This window comes from Staurois parvus, unplaced genomic scaffold (genome assembly GCF_062004578.1).
Source record: "Staurois parvus isolate SC_StPar_1 unplaced genomic scaffold, SC_StPar_1.0 ptg000315l, whole genome shotgun sequence".
Taxonomy (NCBI): domain Eukaryota; kingdom Metazoa; phylum Chordata; class Amphibia; order Anura; family Ranidae; genus Staurois; species Staurois parvus.
Genome location: NW_028318111.1, coordinates 53,811 through 76,272, shown reverse-complemented (window position 1 = coordinate 76,272; position 22,462 = coordinate 53,811). Strand labels below are relative to the sequence as shown.

At 44.7% G+C, this 22,462-nt stretch overlaps 1 protein-coding gene across 1 annotated transcript; it reads right to left on the bottom strand.

Moving 5' to 3' along the window:
• Positions 1-22,427, bottom strand: BCS1L (BCS1 ubiquinol-cytochrome c reductase complex chaperone). The gene is made up of 8 exons (XM_089683560.1): positions 22,357-22,427; positions 18,194-18,559; positions 15,618-15,757; positions 12,845-13,039; positions 9,337-9,400; positions 4,750-4,919; positions 3,771-3,888; positions 1-544 (listed from the first exon to the last, which is right to left on the bottom strand). The coding sequence occupies exons 2-8, from the start codon at positions 18,511-18,513 to the stop codon at positions 292-294; spliced, it is 1,260 nt and encodes a 419-aa protein (XP_089539686.1). The 5' UTR covers positions 18,514-18,559; positions 22,357-22,427; the 3' UTR covers positions 1-291.
• Positions 22,428-22,462: the final 35 nt, after the last annotated feature.

Here is a 22,462-nt window from a genome sequence, read left to right as displayed (position 1 = left end):
TAATAAGAAATGGGTTTTATTTAATAATTTCACATCCCATCTTACAAATAAAACCTCATTATGAGGCAAGAAAAATAGATTTTTCTTTCTTTTTTCCTAACCAGAAAAGATGGTGAGCTTGGCACAATTTTTAGGTGAAGGCTGAAGTCTGCAAAGCAACCAACACCGCTATAAAAGAGGGCTTCAGTCTCTTGGCTTGTTCAAATCCTCCCATAGCTGTTACGGAATGAAGACCGGGTGATAACTGAATTATTTGGAACAATACAGATCTTCTTCAAAGGAAACGACCCATCATGTGGCTATGGAGCTGACGTTCTCTATAGCAGCCCTTGGATCATTCTTGTGCAGCATAAAGTGACCCTGGACCTGGGCCGCGCTGATCTTGTCTGAGGCCGACAGAGCCGAGTCTGAAAACTCCTCTGCGGTGTGTGGTGTCTGATCTGGGTAGAAGCGCAGGAACATCTGTGCCAGCTGCCACCGCGTGCAATGTCCTACATACTGCTTTACATCCACACGACCTGGACGAATCAATGCTGGGTCCAACCTAAAAGTACCATGGAGAGAATACAATACACTGTGAGAGATGGCGTTGGCCGAGATTCAAGTCTGAGCAGAGGTTGGATTTGCTGTGTTAACATGTGATACATTTAAGTGATTGTAACTGAAAAAAAACAAAATTAAATAAACAGACTTATACTTACCTGTTCTGTGCATTCCTCTGGGATAGGCAACAAAAAATCACCCTTGGGAAAACCTCCCTACACAAAACACTAAACAGTTATTAAAATTTTGAAAATCCTTACCATTACCAGGAGAAAAGTCAGATTGAATTTTCATGACCTCATCTTTGTAATTAAAGGATAACAGCATCCTTTCCTCTTTGCAGTAAAAGGAAACTACAGTTCCCATCATCAAAGGGAATTGTAGTGAATGTGGGCGGGTACACTAGGCCTGTACATGTTGAATGTGTCTGAGAGTCTCGGTCCGTCCACCACAAACTACATAGCTACATAGTTAGTCTGGCTGAAAAAAGACAAAAGTCCATCCGGTTCAACCATAGAAAAAAAAAAAGTTATAATCCAACACCCACAGTTGATCCAGAGGAAGGCAAAATAACCCAGCAATGCATGATCCAATTTGCTCCTGCAGGGAAAAAAAATTCCTTCCTGATCCCCCGAGAGGCAATCGGTTATTTCACGGATCAACTTTGCCTATAAATGTTATATCCAGTTATATTCTGTGTATCCAAGAAACAATCCAGGACTTTCCTACAGCAATCCACTGAGCTGGCCACAACCAACTCCTGAGGGAGTCTATTCCACATTTTCACAGCTCTCACTGTGAAGAAACCTTTCCGTGTTTGGAGATTAAATTTCTTTTCCTCCAGACGTAAAGAGCGCCCCCTTGTCCTCTATGATGACCTCAGGGGGAATAGCTCTACACAGAGTTCACTATATGAACCACTGATGTATTTATACATGGAGATCATAACCCCCCTTATGTATTATACATGGAGATCATATCCCCCCTTATGTATTATACATGGAGATCATATCCCCCTTATGTATTATACATGGAGATCATATCCCCCCTTATGTATTATACATGGAGATCATATCCCCCCTTATGTATTATACATGGAGATCATATCCCCCCTTATGTATTATACATGGAGATCATATCCCCCCTTATGTATTATACATGGAGATCATATCCCCCTTATGTATTATACATGGAGATCATATCCCCCCCTTATGTATTATACATGGAGATCATATCCCCCTTATGTATTATACATGGTGATCATATCCCCCCTTATGTATTATACATGGAGATCATATCCCCCCTTATGTATTATACATGGAGATCATATCCCCCCTTATGTATTATACATGGAGATCATATCCCCCCCTTATGTATTATACATGGTGATCATATCCCCCCTTATGTATTATACATGGGGATCATATCCCCCCTTATGTATTATACATGGAGATCATATCCCCCCTTATGTATTATACATGGAGATCATATCCCCCTTATGTATTATACATGGAGATCATATCCCCCCTTATGTATTATACATGGAGATCATATCCCCCTTATGTATTATACATGGAGATCATACCCCCCCTTATGTATTATACATGGAGATCATACCCCCCCTTATGTATTATACATGGAGATCATATCCCCCCTTATGTATTATACATGGAGATCATATCCCCCTTATGTATTATACATGGAGATCATATCCCCCCTATGTATTATACATGGAGATCATATCCCCCCTTATGTATTATACATGGAGATCATATCCCCCTTATGTATTATACATGGAGATCATATCCCCCCTTATGTATTATACATGGAGATCATATCCCCCCTTATGTATTATACATAGAGATCATATCCCCCCTTATGTATTATACATGGAGATCATATCCCCCCTATGTATTATACATGGTGATCATATCCCCCCTTATGTATTATACATGGAGATCATATCCCCCTTATGTATTATACATGGAGATCATATCCCCCCTTAATCTCCTCTTATCAAGAGAGAATAAATTCAGTTCCTCTAATCTGTCCTCATGCTTCTAGGAGAACTACAGAAGGGATGTGCCAAGACCAGTGGCTGGGGGAATAGGAGGCATAGCAGCCACTGGTCTTACGAACAGGAAACCAAAAGGGAATAAACTATTTGATTAGAAAATAAATAGGATACTGAACCAGAAGATGGATGACATATTCAAGGTAGGAATTCAGCAACATAGACACGTAAAGAAGTTTTTGGTTAAATGGTTCTGGTAAGTGGTTAGCACTTCCACCTGGCAGTACTCGGGTCGTTGGTTCGAATCCCAGCCATGGCACCACCTGCCTGGAGTTTGCATGTTCTCCCTGTGCCTGCGTGGTTTTCCTCTGGGTACTCCAGTTTCCTCCAACACTCCAAACACATGCAGGCAGGTGAATTGGATCCTGTCTAAATTGTCCCTAGTATGTGTATGTATGAATGTAAGTTAGGGACCTTAGATTGTAGGCCCCTTGAGGGTTAGGGACTGATGTGAAAGTACAATATATATGTAAAGTGCTGTGTAAATTGACAGCACTATATAAGTACCTGAAATAAATAAAATAAGTTTATAAGACTCCGATCCATTATGCTCAATCTGCAGGTCCGATCCATCCTGCGGGGATCGTCGGCTTTCTTTACAACTTACCTTTACGTGGAGCGGATCCGGTGTCACCCTGTATAGGTTGCATGCCTACGATCCATCCTGCGGGGATCGTCGGCATGCAACCTATACGGGGTGACACCGGACCTGCTCCATGAAAAGGTAAGTTGTAAAGAAAGTCGACGATCCCCACAGGGGATCGTTGGCTTGCTTTACAACTTACCTTTATGTGGAGCGGTTCCGGTGTCACCCTGTGCGGTCGGTGTCACCCAGGCCGCACCCCCTGCACCTGCCTCGGCATAGAGCCAATCACATGACCAAAAATAACAGGCATTACTCACACTAGTAGTGGTGAGTTGCATCAGTGGAGGATAAGGAGCATGCTCAGGACAAAAAGAACCATGAAGACAAAATGGTAAGAGACCTTTTTTTTTTTTTAAATAGAAAAAAAGAACAATTTATGTTTTAAAAAAATTGGGTTTAGTGTCACTTTAAGTACTGTACTAAAAAAAAAAATGTGCTAATAATTTTTTAGCACTCTAAGTTTTTTTTTTTGTTTTTAAGTACTGCACTAAAAACAATCCACCGTACCTGTCAATGTGATTTGTAGTCATGAAAACAATTCGAGCTTCAGTAGAGGCCACCCCATCCAGGGCGTTTAGCAGACCACTGAAGGTCAGGCGTCCCATACCCTGATAGGCAGTTGGATCTGTAGAAAGGAAGATAATCGTAAGGTATATGGAGAATCATAGACACAAGACTACCTGCCAGACTTGCTGACAACTATTTAATAAAACACTTTGGTTTTTTTTTCATACAAAAGCTTGCATCGCAATTGGTCAGAACTTCTGCCAAAATAATCATATGTTCAGAAATTAGAATTTTTGTACTCACCATTAAATCATCCATTGAAACACACAGGAAGTCTTTAACCTGTGGGCAGCACAGTGGCTAAATGATTAACACTTCCGCCTGGCAGTACTCGGGTTGTTGGTTCAAATCCCAACCACGGCGCCACCTGTCTGGAGTTTGCATGTTCTCCCTGTGCCTGCGTGGGTTTCCTCCAGGTACTCCAGTTTCCTCCCACATTTCAAAGATATGCTGGTAGGTTAATTGGCTCCTGTCTAAATTGTCCCTAGTATGTGTATGTATGAATGTGAGTTAGGGACCTTAGATTACGCCCCTTGAGGGTTAGGGACCTTAGATTGTACGCCCCTTGAGGGTTAGGGACTGATGTGAATGTACAATATATATGTAAAGTGCTGCGTAAATTGACAGCGATATATAAGTACCTGAAATAATAATAACTGTAGCAAAGTGTAATTTCTTCAGTGTTGTCACATGAAAACAGTTAGGGACCTTAGATTGTACGCCCCTTGAGGGTTAGGGACTGATGTGAACATAATATATATATGTAAAGTGCTGCGTAAATTGACGGCGCTTCAGGTGTTACTTCTATCTCTACTGGGGGGGGGGGGGGGATTTCACCCTTACTTCCTCAAAAACATAAAATTCAATAATCACAGTAGAAGTCGAGGGCCTATAGAGACACAAATGGATGAAAACTCACTCTGCTTGGCCAGATCACGGCTTACGAAAGCAGCGTCCACATCCTCCAGCAGAATAATGCTCTGTTGCGGGGCCACACTCAGCAGGTGGTTGAGGCGGTCATCGGAGAGGCTGTTGTCACTAAGGCTCATCAGACAGATGCTGTACTCCAGCTCTCCTGCCAGCGCCGTGCTGAAAGCACACACAGAAAGTACAATATCAGTGATGAAAAAAGACAGTCAGTTTTTCTGTAAGCCCCCGGTCACATCAAAGCTGATTTTGAAATCGTGCGACTTACAGTGAAGTCGCACGATTTCAAAATCGGGTGACCTGCTGATTTCAGTTGTGATTTGACAAAGATGTCTATGTAAATCACACCAAAAATAGTGCATGTACGACTTTAGAAATCGGTGCAGCTCCGACCAAGTCAGAACCATGCCAATATGACAGTTCTGATAGCGGACACTAGGGTGCGACTTGGCATACAATTTGCAAGTCGCAGGGCATGCAAATCGCATGCCAGGTCACACCCGATGTGACCGGGTGTCAATAATGAATGGGAAATTTTAATCACATACACTATATTGCCAAAAGTATTGGGCCGGCCCTCCAAATCATGTGATTCAGGTGTTCCAATCCCCTCCATGGACACAGGTGTATACAATCAAGCCCCTAGGCATGCAGACTGCTTCTACAAACATTGGTGAAAGAATGGGTCGCTCTCAGGAGCTCAGTGACTCCAAGCGTGGTCCCGTGATAGGTTGTCACCTGTGCAATAAGTCCATCCGTGACATTTCCTGGCTACTAAATATTCCACGCTCAACTGTTAGTGGGATTATAACAAAGTGGAAGCAACTGGGAACAACAGCAACTCAGCCACCAGGTGGTAGGCCACGTCACATGAAAGGGCGGGGTCAGCGCATGTTGAAGCGCACAGTGCGCAGAAGTCACCAACTGTCTGCAGAGTCAATAGCTAAAGACCTCCAAACTTGGTGTGGTCTTCAGATGAGCCCAACAACAAGGCGTAGAGAGCTTCATGGAATGGATTTCCATGGCCGAGCAGCTGCATCCAAGCCTTACATCACCAAGCGCAATGCAAAGCATCGGATGCAGTGGTGTAAAGCATGCCGCCACTGGACTCTAGAGCATGGAGACGTGTTCTCTAGTGTGACCAATTACGCTTCTCTGTCTGGCAAGCCAATGTGCGTGTGTGTGCTTGGCCTCGTCCGACATCAGTGCCTGACCTCACAAATGTGCTTCTGGAAGAATGGTCCAACCTTCCTATAGACACCCTCCTAAACCTTGTGGACGGCCTTCCCAGAAGAGTTGAAGCTGTTATAGCTGCAAAGGGCGGAGCCAACTCAATATTGAACCCTACGGACTAAGACTGCAAGGCCATTAATGTTCATGTGCGTGTACAGGCAGGTCGACCAATACTTTTGGCAATATAATCTTTGTGCATCTCTTCAGGGAATCCTATCCTGCCCTCAGCTAATAATGGAATCTTCTACTCTTCCAACCAGTCCATCCCCCACAGTTACTACCTTTGTACCACTAGCCCCTCCCTCCTAGATTGTGAGCTCCGAGGATCAGGGTATTGTTGCTGTATTGGCTCCCATTATATTGTAAAGCGCTGAGCAAACTGTTGGCGCAGTGGTGCAAAAAAGTATTTAGTCAGCCACCAATTGTGCAAGTTCTCCCACTTAAAAAGATGAGAGAGGCCTGTAATTGGCATCATAGGTAGACCTCAACTATGAGAGACAAAATGAGAAATAAAATCCAGACAATCACATTGGCTGATTTGGAAAGAATTTATTTGCAAATTATGGTGGAAAATAAGTATTTGGTCACCTACAAACAAGCAAGATTTCTGGACCTCACAGACCTGTACCTTCTTCTTTAAGAGGCTCCTCTGTCCTGCACTCATTACCTGTATCAATGGCACCTGTTTGAACTTGTTATCAGTATAAAAGACACCTGTCCACAACCTCAAACAGTCACACTCCAAACTCCACTATGGTGAAGACCAAAGAGCTGTCGAAGGACACCAGAAACAAAATTGTAGACCTGCACCAGGCTGGGAAGACTGAATCTGCAACAGGCAAGCAGCTTGGTGTGAACAAATCAACTGTGGGAGCAATAATTAGAAAATGGAAGACATACAAGACCACTGATAATCTCCCTCGATCTGGGGCTCCACGCAAGATCTCACCCCGTGAGGTCAAAATGATCACAAGAACAGTGAGCAAAAATCCCAGGACCACACGGGGGGGCCTAGTGAATGACCTGCAGAGAGCTGGGGCCAACGTAACAAAGGCTACCATCAGTAACACACTACGCCGCCAGGGACTCAGATCCTGCAGTGCCAGACGTGTCCCCCTGCTTAAGCCAGTACATGTCCGGGCCGTCTGAAGTTTGCTAGAGAGCATTTGGATGATCCAGAAGAGGATTGGGAGAATGTCATATGGTCAGATGAAACCAAAATAGAACTGTTTGGTAGAAACACAACTCGTCGTGTTTGGAGGAGAGAGAATGCTGAGTTGCATCCAAAGAACACCATACCTACTGTGAAGCATGGGGGTGGCATCATCATGCTTTGGGGCTGTTTCTCCGCAAAGGGACCAGGATGACTGATCCATGTACAGGACAGAATGAATGGGGCCATGTATCGTGAAATTTTGAGTGCAAACCTCCTTCCATCAGCAAGGGCATTGAAGATGAAACGTGGCTGGGTCTTCCAACATGACAATGATCCCAAACATACCGCCCGGGCAACGAAGGAGTGGCTTCGTAAAAAGCATTTCAAGGTCCTGGAGTGGACTAGCCAGTCTCCAGATCTCAACCCCATAGAAAACCTTTGGAGGGAGTTGAAAGTCTGTGTTGCCCAGCGACAGCCCCAAAACATCACTGCTCTAGAGGAGATCTGCATGGAGGAGGAGATCTGCATGGAGGATGGGCCAACATACCAGCAACAGTGTGTGCCAACCTTATGAAGACTTCCAGGAAACGTCTGACCTCTGTCATTGCCAACAAAGGATATATAACAAAGTATTGAGATAAACTTTTCATATTGACCAAATACTTATTTTCCACCATAATTTGCAAATAAATTCTTTCCAGATCAGCCAATGTGATTGTCTGGATTTGTTTTTCTCATTTTGTCTCTCATAGTTGAGGTCTCCCTATGATGCCAATTACAGGCCTCTCTCATCTTTGTAAGTGGGAGAACTTGCACAATTGGTGGCTGACTAAATACTTTTTTGCCCCACTGTAAATCCTGTCTAATAATCATAGTAATGTGCAGAGTGTGGGCGATGATGTGACCTATGCATTACATGGCTGACAAGAGGTTAAACTGACCATTTTATTTCAGTTCTGGACGGAGTGTAAAAGTGTTAGAACCCCTGTTTTTCTAGCCGTCTGTCTCCACTGGGGAGATTCACGCTCACTATTTTTTTCTGGTGAGCCATGTTAGCGACAGAAAGTGGGAAATGCAACGTTATGGCACTAGAATTTGAACAAAGGGGGAATCTTCCACCATGGACACCTGTTCAGGTGACAGCAGTTAAAATGATCAGTGTAGATCAGTGGCCGTGAGCGCCGATCAGTGTGGGCTGGGGAAGGAGGGGGGCTTGCGGGACAGTCCCACTGTCAAAACACAATAGCTCAACAGGGAATATCACCACACTAACATCACCTAGTTAGTACGGCGACCTCTCCAATGATATCATCATTTGATAAGAAGGACATCAGGCACCCTCACAGCATCCTTGCTTGCCCCTCCCACTCAGCACTGGGGGTCACACTAGCTGAGTGAGTGAGAAACGGAGGGAGAAGAGAAACATGGGAACACTAGTCAGTACCAGTGTGCAAAAGTGTATTTGCTTTGAAAGAATAAATCCCCTCTAATGTTGGGTGTCCTACGTGTGCAGAGAATGCTGCATTCTGTAAAACTATTTGTTTCGGGGTTTTTTTACATTTTTAAATGGGTGCCTCAAGATTGTGCAGAAATTTAAAGGGTGCCTTGACTGAAAAAAGGTTAAAAAACACCGATCTATAGTACCTCCCTCCAATCTATAGTACCTCTCTCTCTCCAATCTATAGTCCCTCCCTCTCTCCAATCTATAGTCCCTCCCTCTCGCCAATCTATAGTCCCTCCCTCCAATCTATAGTCCCTCCCTCTCTCCAATCTATAGTCCCTCCCTCTCTCCAATCTATAGCCCCTCCCTCTCTCCAATCTATAGTCCCTCCCTCTCTCCAATCTATAGTCCCTCCCTCTCTCCAATCTATAGTCCCTCCCTCTCTCCAATCTATAGTCCCTCCCTCTCTCCAATCTATAGCCCCTCCCTCTCTCCAATCTATAGCCCCTCCCTCTCTCCAATCTATAGCCCCTCCCTCTCTCCAATCTATAGTCCCTCCCTCTCTCCAATCTATAGCCCCTCCCTCTCTCCAATCTATAGTCCCTCCCTCTCTCCAATCTATAGTCCCTCCCTCTCTTCAATCTATGGGCTTGTACATACCCAGAACCATATTGTTTAATGTAGAAAGATGTTATTTTATTATTTTGTTGAGCTGTCCTTCTGATTATTGTCCTTCAAGTGATACTTACATAAAGCTGCTTTTCCCACACCCGGGAGGTCCGTAGAGCAGGTAGCCCCTTCTGTAGGGTATTCCTGGATTTAAAAAAAAAAAAAAAAAAAAAGGTAACGTTCAAATGTAACTGAGAAGAGATTGTGAAAGAGTCTATTAGTGATGCCTAAACTGTGGTCCCCCTTACCCCTCCCCCCACCCCACGGCACTCCAATTCAGAGTAGCAAATGAGGAGCGGCTTGTAGCCCAACTTCGTAGTCAGCACTTTATAGCTGTCAGTCAGTGGGGGCATAGAAATAGAAATACAGCAGGGCTGCAACTCACTGACAATTTTTTTTTTTTTGCATATTAACAGCCCCCCCCCCCCCGAAACAGAGATGATGATGGCTCAACAGCTCTGGTATTAGAAACTTTAACCACTTCCTGCCCAGGTCAATTGTCGCACTTTGAATGACAATTGCGCGGTCATGCAACACTGTACCCATATGACATTTTTATCATATTTTTGAGACAGATAGAGCTTTATTTTGGTGGTATTTAATCAACTCTGGGTTTTTAATGTTTTGTTAAACAAACCAAAAAAAACTGAAAAGTTTGAAAAAAACATTTTATTTCTTAGTTTCTGTTATAAAATTTTTTAAATAAGTAATTTTTCTCCTTCACTGATGTGCGCTAATGAGGCTGCAGTGATGGGCACTGATAGGCTGCACTGATGAGGAGGCACTGATGGGCATTGACAGGCATCACTGAAAGGCAGAATTCATATATGGCACTGATAGGCAGCACTGATAGGTGACACGGACTGGCACTGTTAGGCGGACTGACAGGCGGCACTGACTGGCAGCACTGATAGGTGGCACTGAAAGGCCGCTCAGATGGGCACTGATATGTGGCATTGATGTGCACTGGTAGGCACTGATATGTGGCATTGAGCTGGCACTGGCAGGTGGCATTGATGGACACTGATGGGTGGCACTGATGAGGATACACTGATCATCAGGGCACTGATGAGCAGTGTAGATGTCCCCTCTGAGGAATGCCGATTACTGGCTCTCCTCTCCTCTGTCAGCGTGACAGCTCGTGAGGAGAGGAATGCCGATAACCGGCATTTCCTTATTTACATGCGATCAGCTGTGATTGGACACAGCTGATCACATGACTGAGCCAAAGTCATCGGTTCTTTCCACTGATCCGCTGTGTCCCAGGGACACAGCGCATCACCGATTGCCACGCTGAGTGCCCCCCGGGGGCGCGCACGCACGGTCAGAGTGGGAGAACGTCATATGACGTCCTCCCAAAACAAGAGAACCGCCACCCGCCCATCATTTCCTTATATGGCAGGTGGGAGGCGGTTAAAGTGGTTGTAAAGGCTCAAGGTTTTTTACCTTTATGCATGAAGGTAAAAAACCTTCTGTGTGCAGCAGTGCCCCCAGCCCCCTCAATACTTACCTGAGCCTCATCAAGATCCAGCAATGTGAGCAACAGCCTCAGCTGTCCCGGGTCTCTACCTCCTCATTGGCTCCTGCTGCTGTCAATAACAGCCAGTCAGCCGATGAGGAGAGAGAGAGGGTGGGGCAAAGTTGTGGCTCCATGTGTGAATGGACACACAGAGCAGCGGGTGCCCCATAGCAAGCTGCTTGCTGTGGGGGAACCCGACAGGAGGGAGGAGCCAGGACAACCTGCAGGGACCCAAGAATATCAGGATCCAGGCTGTTCTGTACACAGCAGGTAAGTATAGACATGTTTGTTATTTTCCCTCCCAACAAAAATATGAACCTTTAGAATCGTTTTAAAGAAAAATTCCAAGCTCATCAAAGACTTTTCCAAAGTGTATCTCTAGGCAAAATCTTATATTTTTCTTAGTTTTGGATAAAATATAGGAGAGTAAGAACTCGCAAGGCTTTTAATGCTACCTGTGCGCCCCCCACTAGCAGGAGATTTGTCCTGGTGAGCGTTTTTATCAAGACAAAAAAAAAGTGATGAGAAATCCAAAATTTGACAAATATCACCAGGACAGGAGGTGAGGGTGAAATCTTCCCCTTGGGACACCAATCCATACACACATGTGAAGAGCCATTTTTATGCATGTGGGACGCACAGGCGACCCGTGTAATCCTGCACAGGCAGCCTATTCAAATCAATGACAGGCGGCAGGCTGCATCAATCTGCAGATCAAGCTCTGATCTGAACAGACGCATACTCTGAGATATGCATGGAGATCCGTGCCGGTCCATACAGCCTCCAGGCAAAATCTGTCTTTTATTTGAACAAGCTGCCTGCGGGGAGCACCTGTGTATCCCCTGCGGGCAAAAACGGCCCTTCGCATTGGGAGTACAAACTTGTATGTGTGTGTGATTGAGGCCTTTAAAGAGATTTGGTTTATTTAACCACTTCCAGTCCGGACACTTTTACCCCCTTCCTGTCCAGGCCAATTTTCAGCTTTCAGTGATATCACACTTTGAATGACAATTGCGCGGTCATGCAACACTGCACCCATATGAATTTTATAGCATTTTTTTGAGACAGATAAAGCTTTATTTTGGTGGTATTCATTCACCACCGGGATTTTTATTTTTTTTTTGCTATAAAAATGAAAATGTACAAAAATGTTGAAAAAAAGTGTTTTTCTTATAAAACTTTGCAAATAAATAATATTTCATCATAAATCCTGGCCAAAAAATTATTCAGTTATCTTTTTAGTATAAAGAAAAAAAAAAAATAACCCAAATTAGTTCATAACCAAAAAATTATAATTTTTAAAACATTTTTATTTTATTTTTTTATATTAGTATTTTTTTTTTTTTTTTACATACGGTCACCCTAGCAGTACAGAGTCACCATGGTGACACTGTACTACTTGTAGGGGGTGATGAAGATTTTTTTTTTTCTTTTTTACACTGATTGCTTTTACACCCATAAAGGATGTAAAAGCAATCATTTCTCCTCTCTGGCTGCATTCCTGCAGCCATTGAGAAATACTGTGAGAGCTGTGATTGGTCACAGCTTGTCACATGGTACAAGGCTGTTGTGAATAGCCTTGTACCATGTGACCTCTGTGATCATTCACAGATTTCACACGTAGTAAGCAATGATGTCACAAGTGACATCTTGCTTACTACTCTGCATGTGATCACTTATTGGCCAATCAGTGAACACATGATCAGGACCTCGGACAGAGGTCCCGTATGACGATCGATGTTCCACTGTGTCCAGAGGGCACAACGGGCACCGGATCGCGGTGCTGCGAGCTCCCCAGGGAGCTCGCAGCAGGGGGTGGGGAAACTCTTTATAAACGGCCACCTGACCCTCCACTGCCACCATCTGGCCGTTTATATGCAATGGACGGACGGGAAGTGGTTAATTCTCTTTTGTGTCACACAGATAAGAAGTGAGGGAATCTTCAAAGTGAAGCACAAAACCCCCCCCCCCCCCCCCCAAAAAAAAAAAACACAACCTGGCAGTGTTTTCCCTCTTCCCATTTCAAAAAAAGAAAAACCAGATGCAGAAACGTTTGGGTTTGCTCTTGCCTCGGTCTATATACCACTTGGGGTTGTTGATGAATCCTTTCACATCCTGAACAATCTTATCAGAAATTCCTTCCTCCAGCACTACAGAGGTTATTGGCCTTCTTCGACGCGGAAACCCAAACGGCCGCCAGTCCGCGCCCATGGCTGTGTACATGACGGTCTTGCCTTCTTGCTGTCGCAGTGCCAGTTCTCTCGCTGTCAGGGATTACAAAAAAACCCACCATTTTAGTAACTAGGGATCCAAGTAGGATCATTATTGCATGATTGTCAAAACAACTAAGAATGGTTTGCTTTAAAGCTAACCTCTAGAACTTCGAGAAATGTTAATTGTGCTTATGGAGTACACTAAAAAGTCTATTATTTATCTTAAATTTCCCCCAAAAAATGTGCACTTCCTGTGCCTTTAGAGTAGAGCACTATTTCTTCCACTGAAACTGAAAATGGGGCACTATTCCTTCCACTGACACCAAAGATGGGGAACCGTTCCTACCACTGACACCAACGATGGGGCACTATTCCTCCCACTGACACCAACGATGGGGCACTATTCCTCCCACTGACACCAACGATGGGGCACTATTCCACCTACTGACACCAACGATGGGGCACTATTCCACCTACTGACACCAACGATGGGGCACTATTCCTCCCACTGATACCAATGATGGGGCACTATTCCTACCACTGACACCAACAATGGGGCACTATTCCTACCACTGACACCAACAATGGGGCACTATTCCTACCACTGACACCAACAATGGGGCACTATTCCTACCACTGACACCAACAATGGGGCACTATTCCTACCACTGACACCAACAATGGGGCACTATTCCTACCACTGACACCAACGATGGGGCACTATTCCTCCTAATGACACCAATGATGACTATTCCTCCTAATGACACCAATGACGGGGCACTATTCTTCCCACTGACACCAATGATGGGGCACTATTCCTCCCACTGACACCAATGATGGGGCACCATTCCATTTAATGACACCAACAATAAGGCACTATTTCTCCCACTGACCCCAACAATTGGGCACTATTCTTCCCATTGATTCCAACGACAGGGCACCATATCTCCCAATGACACCAATGATCGTGCACTATTCCTCTCACTGATACCAACACTGTACCGTTATTAATTTTTTTGAGGCAGATAAAGCTTTAATTTAGAGGTATTTATTCACCACTGGGATTTTTATTTTTTTTGCTATATAAATGAAAAAGTCTAAAAATTTTGAAAAAAAGTGTTTTTCTTATAAACTTTTGCAAATAAATAATATTTCATCATAAATCTTGGCCAAAATTTATTCGGTTATCTTTTTAGTAAAAAAAATAAAATAACCCAAATTAGTTCATAACCAAAAATTATAATTTTTAAAACATTTTTATTTTATTTTTTTATATTAGTATTTATGTTTTTTTGTTTTTTTTTTACATACTGTCACCCTAGCAGTACAGTGTCACCACGGTGACACTGTACTACTTGTGGGGGGTGATGAAGATTTTTTTTTTTTCTTTTACACCCATTAAGGATGTAAAAGCAATCATTTCTCCTCTCTGTGTGCATTCTTGCAGCCATTGAGAAATACTGTGAGAGCTGTGATTGGTCACAGCTTGTCACATGGTACAAGGCTGTTGTGAATAGCCCTGTACCATGTGATCTCTGTGATCATTCACAGATATCACACGTAGTAAGCAATGATGTCAGAAGTGACATCTTGCTTACTACTTTGCATGTGATCACTGATTGGCCAATCAGTGATCACATGATTGGGACCTCACATAGAGGTCCCGTACGATGATCGGTGTTCCACTGTGACCGCAGGGAGCGCGCACAGCTTGAAAATTTTTTTACATACTGTCACCCTAGCAGTACAGTGTCACCACGGTGACACTGTACTACTTGTGGGGGGTGATGAAGATTTTTTTTTTTTCTTTTACACCCATTAAGGATGTAAAAGCAATCATTTCTCCTCTCTGTGTGCATTCTTGCAGCCATTGAGAAATACTGTGAGAGCTGTGATTGGTCACAGCTTGTCACATGGTACAAGGCTGTTGTGAATAGCCCTGTACCATGTGATCTCTGTGATCATTCACAGATATCACACGTAGTAAGCAATGATGTCAGAAGTGACATCTTGCTTACTACTTTGCATGTGATCACTGATTGGCCAATCAGTGATCACATGATTGGGACCTCACATAGAGGTCCCGTACGATGATCGGTGTTCCACTGTGACCGCAGGGAGCGCGCACAGCTTGAAAATGCGGGTGCCGTTTATGAACGGCAACCCGCCCCTGGAGTGCCACCGTCCTGCCGTTTATAAACAGCAGGCGGACGGCAAGTGGTTAAAGCGGAACTTCCCCTTTTGGGTGGTGCTCTGCTTTAAGTGCTCGTTCACACTAGAATACGGTGCGGAGAGTTGCAGTCCTGTGCGGATTCCCGTACCGCATTCCGATCTGCTGCGGGGGTCAGTTAAAAGCTAACAACACCCCAAACGTATTACGATTGAATGCACCAAATCGCATGGGAGAAAGTACCATACGATGCTGTTGCTGTGCGTTTCAAACAGTGGTGCATGCGCTACTTTTGGGGCGGTGCGATTTCAGTCCACTCAAACAAATGGGCTTGAAATCGCACTGCACAGAGCTGCAGATGAATTGCACCAGAACGCACAGCGCCCTCCTGTGTGATTCATGTCGGGGGGGTGTGGTGTGAACCGACCCTAAAAGCCCATCCTGTGAGTCAAGGCCTACCTTCCTGCAGAATGTTGAAGAAGATATCACGATTGGTCCCTATAGCGGTGAAGGTGACGGACTCCCATGGTGTACCTGTGTGCAGGTCAATCATCTGCTTCTCTCGGTTCCTCTCAATGCGAATCCATTTATTTTTGTACCTGGAAGTGGCAGGAAGAACAACAACAAAAAAAAAAAGAGAAATATCCCCAGGTAGGTTAATGATCTGATCTGAACTGATGAAATATTAAACTGTGTACCTTCACTCAAAAAAGTAAGGTGAGGTGCATCCAATCTGTGGAGTACTACCAAATGGAAGCATGTGTGCCCGGTGATAATGCTGCTGACTCTTTGAAAAATGTATATCCAGTTACTTATTTTTATTTATCCTCCGCAGTTCTTGGCTGAGTTCACAAATGTCTGACACAGATCAGCCCCCTGCTGCAGCCTCTCACCTTGTGACTTGCTACAAAGTTACAACGTTGCAGTCGGATCACTGGGGGGAGAGGAGACGGAGGAAATGCCTCCTCCTGCCTGCAGCAGACTGATGGCATCCTCTCAGCCTAGGCAAAGTCACTGGACGGGAGCTCAAGAATTAAAGTGTAACGAAAGGCAAAACTTTTTATTTTTTTTTAACCTTTTGGATAGAGTGGAGAAGGATTACAACACCTGTTCTTATTGCTGTCTGTGTCCCCATTAGGAAGAGTCACCCTCTCTATTTGTCCTGTTTACCATTATCATTGCATGTGAATGTAAAAGAAAATCCCAAGTTTTGGGTTGTCTCCAGAAAAGTAATAGAGGGGAAATCTTCCACTGGGGACACTAGTTCTGGTGACCTGGGGGACCCCAAGGAGATTTTCTCACTTCCTGTTTTGGCTATGGAACAGGAAGTGAAGGTAAATCTCCCCAATGGGACACAGATGGCAAAAAAAAAAACTGACAGGAGTTATAACCGGTTATAAGTTTTGCCTGTAGTTCAACTGACAGGACTTAATGTGTTACTGAACCCACAACAGTACAATCAGTCTGTATATGCAGTAAGGCATGCTTGTTATACTCACTGTGGAACCTAAGGGGTTAATCCTTGGTGTAAAAAGACTGTTTGATTCTGTCTTCTCTGATCCTCCCCTTCTTCTACTTTCCCCAATCCATCTGCTGATAGAACAGAGCCTTGGGGGAAAGCTGCACATGATCAGTTTGGTGCGTATTGCTAGAATTTTTTTTTTTTTACTTGGGAGAGTGCATGTGGTTAGCACAGGGCCAATCAGCGCTGTCCAGACAAAGGGTCATGCAGCCTCATTGGAGAGTCACAGGAGAATGAAAACTCCTCCTGCATGCTTTAACCAGTGCAATGCTGGGCACTGATAGAAATCACAAGACTGCTCTAATTGCTGACGAGAAAAGGTATTTAACAATTTATATTTATTAAAATAATTACATTTCCATGTTGTTTGTACTGTGGGAGAGGGGATATAGTGAATGCAGGGTCCGGGGAGATCAGATATAGTGAATACAGGGTCCGGGGAGAGCGGATATAGTGAATGCAGGGTCCGGGGAGAGCGGATATAGTGAATGCAGGGTCCGGGGAGAGCGGATATAGTGAATGCAGGGTCCGGGGAGAGCGGATATAGTGAATGCAGGGTCCGGGGAGAGCGGATATAGTGAATGCAGGGTCCGGGGAGATCAGATATAGTGAATACAGGGTCCGGGGAGAGCGGATATAGTGAATGCAGGGTCCGGGGAGACCAGATATAGTGAATGCAGGGTCCAGGGAGACCGGATATAGTGAATGCAGGGTCCGGGGAGATCAGATATAGTGAATACAGGGTCCGGGGAGAGCGGATATAGTGAATGCAGGGTCCGGGGAGACCAGATATAGTGAATGCAGGGTCCAGGGAGAGCGGATATAGTGAATGCAGGGTCCGGGGAGAGCGGATATAGTGAATGCAGGGTCCGGGGAGACTGGATATAGTGAATGCAGGGTCCGGGGAGACCAGATATAGTGAATGCAGGGTCTGGGGAGACCAGATATAGTGAATGCAGGGTCTGGGGAGACCAGATATAGTGAATGCAGGGTCTGGGGAGACCGGATATAGTGAATGCAGGGTCCTGGGTGTAGTAACACTTTGAAGTATAACTAAAGGCAAGATTTTAATTTTAGTTTTGGATAAAGTGGAGAGGATTAGAACCCCTGTCAGTTTTTATTGCTATCTGTATGCCTGTTGAGAAGATTCACCCTCACTATTTCTCCTGTTTACTATTATCATTGAAGGTAACAGTAGATCCCAAGTTTCAAGTTGTCCCCCAAAACAGGAACAGGGGGGAAATTTTTCACTGGGGACACTTGTTCTGGTTACACCCAGTGATTCCCTCACTTTGGAAGAATTTCCTCTCACTTCCTATTTTGGTTATGGGATAGGAAGTGAATGGAAATCTCCCCAACGGGACACAGATGGCAAAAAAAAAAAAAAAGGACTCCCTTACTCCATCCAAAATGAGAAAATGTTTTGCTTATGGTTCTACTTTAATTCATGCAGACTTGTAAAGTTACTGAGAGGTCCGCCTTCACACAACAGCACTGACCAGGATGTACCTACCAGATGAAGTGGTTCCCAGGACTGGGGACAAAGTCAAACTTGGTGCTGACTCTCCCACTTTCGTGCTGTAGATATGAAGTCTCAACGCTCAGATGCTGCGTCCGCTTAGCATGATGGGAGATCCAGCTCAACAACCATTGGTAGCTCTTGTCTTTGCTGGGCACCTCAAGCGTTATCATGTAATGCCTCCTGAAGGCGACCATGCCAAGCTGGGCACTTTTCCGGGCCAAAGCCAGAGCCGTACCAACACCAACCAGGCCAAACCCAGCCCCGAAGTAGGGATTGTCTTTCAGGGCCGCTAAAAAGTCTGTAAATGGCATTTCTGCTGAGGGCGACTGGACCCGTGACGACTGTTACCGCTGCATTCTGCCAGGAAAATAAAAAATTATTTTAATTAGATTAACTACAAAAAAAAGGAAGTCTATAAACATACATACAGTCAGGTCCATAAATATTGGGACACCGACACAATTCTAACATTTTTGGCTCTATACACCACCACAATGGATTTGAAATGAAACGAACAAGATGTGCTTTAACTGCAGACTGTCAGCTTTAATTTGAGGGTATTTACATCCAAATCAGGTGAACGGTGTAGGAATTACAACAGTTTGCATATGTGCCTCCCACTTGTTAAGGGACCAAAAGTAATGGGACAGAATAATAATCATAAATCAAACTTTCACTTTTTAATACTTGGTTGCAAATCCTTTGCAGTCAATTACAGCCTGAAGTGTGGAACGCATAGACATCACCAGACGCTGGGTTTCATCCCTGGTGATGCTCTGCCAGGCCTCTACTGCAACTGTCTTCAGTTCCTGCTTGTTCTTGGGGCATTTTCCCTTCAGTTTTGTCTTCAGCAAGTGAAATGCTCAATCGGATTCAGGTCAGGTGATTGACTTGGCCATTGCATAACATTCCACTTCTTTCCCTTAAAAAACTCTTTGGTTGCTTTTGCAGTCTGCTTTGGGTCATTGTCCATCTGCACTGTGAAGCGTCCAATGAGTTGTGAAGCATTTGGCTGAATATGAGCAGATAATATTCCCGAAACACTTCAGAATTCATCCGGCTGCTTCTGTCAGCAGTCACATCATCAATAAATACAAGAGAAGCAGTTCCATTGGCAGCCATACATGCCCACGCCATGACACTACCACCACCATGCTTCATTGATGAGGTGGTATGCTTAGGATCATGAGCAGTTCCTTTCCTTCTCCATACTCTTCTCTTCCCATCACTCTGGTACAAGTTGATGTCGGTCTCATCTGTCCATAGGATGTTGTTCCAGAACTGTGAAGGCTTTTTTAGATGTCGTTTGGCAAACTCTAATCTGGCCTTCCTGTGTTTGAGGCTCACCAATGGTTTCCATCTTGTGGTGAACCCTCTGTATTCACTCTGGTGAAGTCTTCTCTTGATTGTTGACTTTGACACACATACACCTACCTCCTGGAGAGTGTTCTTGATCTGGCCAACTGTTGTGAAGGGTGTTTTCTTCACCAGGGAAAGAATTCTTCGGTCATCCACCACAGTTGTTTTCCGTGGTCTTCCTGGTCTTTTGGTGTTGCTGAGCTCACCAGTGCGTTCCTTCTTTTTAAGAATGTTCCAAACAGTTGTTTTGGCCACGCCTAATGTTTTTGCTATCTCTCTGATGGGTTTGTTTTGTTTTTTCAGCCTAATGATGGCTTGCTTCACTGATAGTGACAGCTCTTTGGATCTCATCTTGAGAGTTGACAGCAACAGATTCCAAATGCAAATAGCACACTTGAAATGAACTCTGGACCTTTTATCTGCTCATTGTAATTGGGATAATGAGGGAATAACACACACCTGGCCATGGAACAGCTGAGAAGCCAATTGTCCCATTACTTTTGGTCCCTTAACAAGTGGGAGGCACAAATGCAAACTGTTGTAATTCCTACACCGTTCACCTGGTTTGGATGTAAATACCCTCAAATTAAAGCTGACAGTCTGCAGTTAAAGCACATCTTGTTCGTTTCATTTCAAATCTATTGTGGTGGTGTATAGAGCCAAAAATGTTAGAATTGTTTTGATGTCCCAATATTTATGGGCCTGACTGTATATAAGAAAGAGATCTCAGCGCACTAATGGCTAATGTCCAGTGTTATATGTCCATAAGTCCCAATAAAGTCCATGGCTAGTAACCACTTCGGATAGCAGCCATTTCAGAGTAAGCCAGCTCTGTGTACAAAAGAAAAAAGGAAGAAGAGAGGCGCCCTCTGAGTGCAGTCATGCTGCACTCAGAGGGCGCCTCTCTTCTTCCTTTTTCTTTTACAAACATACATATAACAATTACATACAGGGGATGGAGAAAAATATGGAAACACTACATGATTTGCAGGTGTGAAAGTGACGACATGTTTTGCATTAAAAGTGGCCTACGTATGCGTTCACCACTACGTGGGGGGACGGGGGCACTTGAAACTTTTTTGATTATTATTTATTTAATATGTTTCTGTTTCGTTTTTTGCACTGTCCCTTTAAAAAAAATGTAATCACTTTTATTCTTATCACAAGGAATACATGCATTCCTTGTGATAGGAATAATTAGTGACAGGTCCTCTTTATGGAGAGATATTGGGTAAATATGACCCCCACATCTCTCCTCTACAATGTAAAGTATTAGATTAAAAACAAGCATTGATCTAGTGCATTAAAAAAAAAAAAAAAAAAAAAATGGCCAGAACAGATATCGCTCCGGTCCTCCAAGGGCATATAGATGAGTGGAGGCCATCTTTCCTTCACTCATCTCTATGCCCAGCGCCGGGATCGTTTGATGGTTTCTCAGGTAAGGGTGTGAACCACCCAGAGGCGGTTGGTGGGCGGCAGCAGCAAGGGGCGGGGTTTTTTCGGCACCTGTATCGGTGCTTTTTTTTCATATCGGCCACTGAAATTTTGGTGTACCCCTACTTACATTCATATACTAGGGCCAATATAGACAGGAGCCAATTAACGTACCAGCATGTCTTTGGAGTGTGGGAGGAAACCGGAGTACCCAAAGGAAACCCACACAGGCACAGGGAGAACATGCAAATTACAGGCAGGTGGTGCCGTGGTTGGGATTTGAACCAAGGACCAGAGTACTGCCAGGCGGAAGTGCTAACCATTTAGCCACTGTGCTGCCCCAATCTACATCATCACCCTGAAAGGCGGAGTCACTGCCAGTGTCTGTTTATTTATTTCAGGTACTTATATATCGCCATCAATGTACACAGCACTTTACATATATATTGTACATTCACATCAGTCCCTAACCCTCAAGGGGCGTACAATCTAAGGTCCCTAACCCTCAAGGGGTGTACAATCTAAGGTCCCTAACTCACATTCATACATACACATACTAGGGACAATTTAGACAGGATCCAATTCACCTACCAGCATGTCTTTGGAGTGTGGGAGGAAACCGGAGTACCCGGAGGAAACCCACGCAGGCACAGGGAGAACATGCAAACTCCATGCAGGAGGCGCCATGGTCGGGAATCGAACCCATGACCCATTTACTGCAAGGCAGATGTGCTAACCACTAAGCCACTGTGCCATCACATGTACACATATTGGCCAACCATGTGCCCCCCCCCATGGTGCAGACATTGTTTCCCAAAGACAGCGCCATTGACCAGGATGATAATGCGCCGAATCACACGGCTGGTGTTCTCAAATTGCGGTTTGACGAGTATGCAGAGGAAGTCCCGCACCTTCCCTGAGCGCCGCAGTCGCTGCACCTTAATATCATAGAGCCGCCGTGGACACTTAGCCTGGGTTCACACGGATGCGGCGTGGAATTCGCATCACAATCGCACCGCGAACACGGTCACATGACGGACGGGGGGGGCGCTAATGTCCTCCAAAGCCTCTGACACGGCCGGCATGCTGGATTGCAGTACTACACTTTCTATTTGGACCCTGGCGGGTACACTGCACAGAGCAAGTCCCGCCTAGTCTGAAAAAAAGAAACTCCCCCAGGACAGGTGGAGTTCCCCTTTAAAACACATGCCCTCCCCACCCCCCATCCATTCACCGAAATAAAGCAGGCTATTTCTAACAGTCAGAGATTTGAATATTATTATAATTATGATCAGAGAGACAGGGAGGGTGAGGGAACGGGCGAGACACAGAACAAGGAAGGCTCCGAGGTCACGGCTCACCTTCTTCTCCTGCCTGTAGCCGGCTGCCGCCTTCCACTTCCGGCTCCCTGCGTTCCAAGCCTCGTTTTCGCCTGCTAACGTTGCCCCCTCTCCCTTTACGTTACGT

Excerpts from the sequence above, each read along its gene's own strand:
- BCS1L (XM_089683560.1), bottom strand. The coding sequence starts at position 18,513 with ATGCCATTTACAGACTTTTTAGCGGCCCTGAAAGACAATCCCTACTTC. Across the intron at positions 15,758-18,193 it reads CCTGGGAACCACTTCATCTG|GTACAAAAATAAATGGATTC; the intron begins GTAGGTACATCC and ends TGCCACTTCCAG. Across the intron at positions 9,401-12,844 it reads CAAGTGGTATATAGACCGAG|GAATACCCTACAGAAGGGGC; the intron begins GCAAGAGCAAAC and ends TTTTAAATCCAG.